This window comes from Bidens hawaiensis, unplaced genomic scaffold (genome assembly GCF_021521415.1).
Source record: "Bidens hawaiensis isolate Kalapana, Puna unplaced genomic scaffold, B.hawaiensis_p1.1 tig00031775_1, whole genome shotgun sequence".
Classification (NCBI taxonomy): Eukaryota; Viridiplantae; Streptophyta; class Magnoliopsida; order Asterales; family Asteraceae; genus Bidens; species Bidens hawaiensis.
Window position 1 is genome coordinate 102,877 of NW_027495370.1, and position 4,260 is coordinate 107,136.

Sequence of the window (4,260 nt, forward strand, 5' to 3'; positions counted from 1 at the left end):
ATGAATTTTTCACTTATAAGATTTGAACCTTCATCATTTAGAAAGACAAAGTCTTGTAGTAGCCACTAGACGAAAGGCTTTTGGCGAATTCTTCTAGTTTGATCTTCAAATTGTCCCCATAAAATATTTTGAGCTTAACACCGGCATCTCTTCCATCTCCTTTAGATATCATTCCCTAAATACCCTATCAATCTTCACACATTCATGTGTTAATATTATGCTTCAAACAGAATCTAAAACTTTTTATTGAGATGAAGAAACTTAAGCTTTCAAAGAATAGATCTTCCTCTCAATGAGGATAATAATATCCAAAGCATAAACCTCTGGTATATCCAAATTCTTCAATGGTTTATACGTCGAAACAAACACATATATAAGCTCCAAGTATGAGAACTTTCAAAACATAATTGATCGTGCACAAGCACTAATGTTCGATTTACAATCTAATAAGCAAACTAGTTATAGGGTTTCTCTCCCTTGGCAGTCATATAGGATGTGTTAAAGAAAGACCCGTCTTGATCTTGAACCAAGACATGAATACTTTTTTATCCAACAAACTATAACCGTCAAAGGAGAGTTGCCCTGTGACAACTTTGCTTACAATCAAGAATATATGTTCGTGTCAAGTTTATGCGTTATATATCTTGCAGAATCCAATGTATGATTGAAGATCTTGATAAGTCTGATCTTGTAAGTTTATATAGAATAAATCTATCGATTGTTCTCTTAGCATAATGTGCTCTGCAAGTAAAGTAGACGATATTAATTCTATATAGTTGTGCGCCTTTTTCAGAGTTTTTACTTGTAAGTATATGTTAAATTTTGGAGTTTTTACTTGTAAGTAAAATATCTAGATGTTTTTGTTTGGAATTACAAATTGCAGATGGCTAACACTTTGAAGGCGACTAGACAAGATGAAGTTAGAACAAGCACTTAACCAACGGGTTCACGAAGTTTAAAAGGCATATATAATCAAACCGAGCCCAATATTTCGCTTTGCACATAGGGCATAATAAGGAAGGAGCAAGGAAGTTTAACGAAAGAAGACGCTTTGATTTCAATCCCGTCGTTGAAGCTGTTAAATTTTGGGGATGATGTTAAGAAAGACTTTTAAACTTAGCATTGGACTTTTATTATTATTATTATTATTATTATTATTATTATTATTATTATTATTATTATTATTATTATTATTTATTATTGTTGTTGTTGTTCGAATTATGTAATACGTAACGCTTAAGACATTATCTCATGATACGGCGGTTTCTTAACGACCTATTATCAAACCGTTGCAAGGGCGATAACCGCCAAATCAAGTATTCATGTATGTATTCTCCATTGTAAACATTCACCAAGTAATCAATTATCATTTGTTGTTCTTGTTACTTTGTTGTTCATTCACTGTATACACAAACACAATTCGTTTCAGGAATTATCACCCTCGTGCGCTACTTAATTCTCTGTTACTTGAAAGTCTGGGTTAAAATCATTTACTGATCAATGTCACAGGCATCCCAACAAACCGCAAAACCATATTACGATAAAAAAAAAGGTCGAACCGGGAACTTTAATCAACAAGCAAGTTGGCAACATGTACATGGCTTCTATAGAAAACCGTTGCAACATATTTTATTACCAATCAAATCAATTCAAATGATACAACACTAAAAATACAATGCATATCATGTGAAAAACAAAAGAACCATACTCACCATAACAACAATAACCGCGAACATAAGACGGTTCAAAAAGAAGCCAAACCTCTAAGCAGTCTTCGGTGTCTTACGATTTGGCTCAAACACATACTTTATAAGCGAATCTTTAATTGACAAAAGCTCGGGAAACTCGGTTTTCAGCTTAGTTGTGTCAAGCTCATTATTACTTCTTGGAGCAATAATCACTTTAGCCTGCTCCTCAAGGTTAAAATTCTTCCAAGTAAACTTTGGGTCGATGTAATCGCGATACATTTCCAATATTTGATTGTGGCTAATGCACCCGGGGTTTGTAAAGTTGTATATCCCGGTTAGGTTTCTTTTTGCCATTTCTATTGATATCGGAAGAAGCTCGTCAAGAACCGTCATGGAGTTTGGGATATCGACCACTTTCTCATAACGAGTGATCTTGGTGATAAAGTTTCGCGGGTTTGTTAAGTCTGATGATATGGGCATACGAACGCGCAATGTGCATACGTTTTCATAGTTCTTAAGCAAATCTTCCACCTAAACATGATACGAAGTTAGATTATAATTTATATCTTGTGCTCAAAGATATTACATTTGACCTTCATAATTGAATCACAATTATTGAATCATGAAGATGGAAAACTTAATCATATTGGACTTTTTCTAAGATACTACAAGTCACAAAGTACAGTTGATGCAAAATTTGTAAGAATCTTGATATCAATTCTAAACTCAAAAGTCTTTACTTTTGACTTCTTAAAGTCAAAATTTAAATGGGTTCTAAAATATGAGAGTGAATTAGTCAACAATGAACATTATAAAACAAACTAGATATCATAATATTAAACTTGATACAAAATCCATAAAACATTCATATGAAATTCAAATTTCAAGATAATGGTCTTCAATTTGACTATAAAAAGTAATCGGATCTCGAAGATCATTTCTCAAAAATAGGAATGTAAGGAATGCAATCGAGTTGAGCCGCTCACGAGCTACTCGAAATTGGATCGATAAAAAGCTCGAGCCCGAGCCTCAATTAAGGCTTGTTTAGGTATCGAGCCCGACCTCGAGCCTTGCATGGGAAGCTCGTTTAGGCTCGTCGAGCCATGGGTATACTTAAGTTTTACCTCTTTTGGACTTGTATGTATTAATTTCACGCTGCACAACGGAGCTCGGGCCAAGCTTTGACGCACTTAAGGTACTACATGAGCTACCAGCCGAGCTTAGGCTCATTAAAGGTTTTTCTCAATTAATTTAAATCGTATATACGTTAACTATAATAACCGAGTCAAGTCCGAGCTTAAAAAAAAGACTCAAGAGCCGAGTTCCAGCTTTAAAAAAAGAGCTTGAAATGGAGCTCGAGCTCTTGAATATCAAAATGAGCTGGGGTCGAGCCACGTCAAGCTCAACTTAGCTCGTTTACAACCCTACCCATAAACCATCAAACCTTTTCTTAAAAATTTTACATATAAACATCAAAATTTCATAACAAAGATTAAAACTTGATTTCAAATAACAACATTACCATGGCTTTGGTCTTGGAATAAAACGACCCGACGAAATTCGGAGTATCCTCTTCCTTAAACCCGACACCCGACCCGATGGGATGACCCGAATCATACTCAAATATACACCCGGTGGCAAAATTAACCAAAACCAACCCATTCTCACGGCACACGTCAGCAAGCGTCAAGGTTCCGACAACATTAGCACGAATGGTCTCCACCTTATGCGACTCGCACCAGTCAACGTTAGGTCGTCCGGTAAGGCCGGCGGCGTTGAAGACATGGGTGGGTTTGACGGCGTTAATGTCGGCGATCAATGAGTCACGTGACTCGAGACGGCCGGAGGCGTATGAGTAATTGATGGATTGGGATTGGCAGAGCTTGCCCAACAAGCCTCCGATCCAACCGGTTTTGCCGTAGATCAGGAAGTTTAACGGCGTCGTTTTGGACGGTCCGTTTGATTGGGAAGCCATGATGGGGTACTGGGACGGTGGTGGGGTTTGAGATATTATTATTATTATTAATGGATTTGTGGGCGGTGCGAGAAATGTGGCGGTAAAAAAGATTGGGATATTTGTTGATGGTGTCTGTAAAATGGTGATTTTGTGTGGGTGAAAGATTGGATATTTTCAGTTTTGACATGTTTTTTCAAATTTGTGTTTTCTACTGTTTTAGACTTTACAGCACACTGAAATTCCGGACTACGAACTTACTCGAAAATCAAATCGAAATCGAGTGAAAACCGGTTTGAAACCGTAGGCTTAGAAGCGGTTTGTAATTTTCTCCATAGAAACCAGTTCCAAATCAGTTAACTTAACCAAAATCGGCCAAAACCCGAACTAACACCGATAAAAACCCGAACGGAAACCGATCGTAACATGGTCAAGAAACCGGTTTCAACTCGAATCAAAACCGATCATAAACCGGTTTTGACTTTGATGACCAAACCGAATCGGGTTTTGGGAATTGTGTACATCTAGTCAGGAGCGATCGGGGAAACCCGGAGTCGGGCTTGAGCACAACCTCCGTGGATTCAAATCACTTCGTGTGCTCTTATTGAGTAAACATGA

General features: G+C 37.1%; 1 protein-coding gene across 1 annotated transcript; it reads right to left on the minus strand.

The window, feature by feature from the left end:
- Positions 1-1,437: 1,437 nt before the first annotated feature.
- Positions 1,438-3,723, minus strand: LOC143582529 (bifunctional dTDP-4-dehydrorhamnose 3,5-epimerase/dTDP-4-dehydrorhamnose reductase-like). Its single transcript, XM_077065067.1, has 2 exons — positions 3,211-3,723; positions 1,438-2,219 (listed from the first exon to the last, which is right to left on the minus strand). The coding sequence occupies exons 1-2, from the start codon at positions 3,661-3,663 to the stop codon at positions 1,764-1,766; spliced, it is 909 nt and encodes a 302-aa protein (XP_076921182.1). The 5' UTR covers positions 3,664-3,723; the 3' UTR covers positions 1,438-1,763.
- Positions 3,724-4,260: the final 537 nt, after the last annotated feature.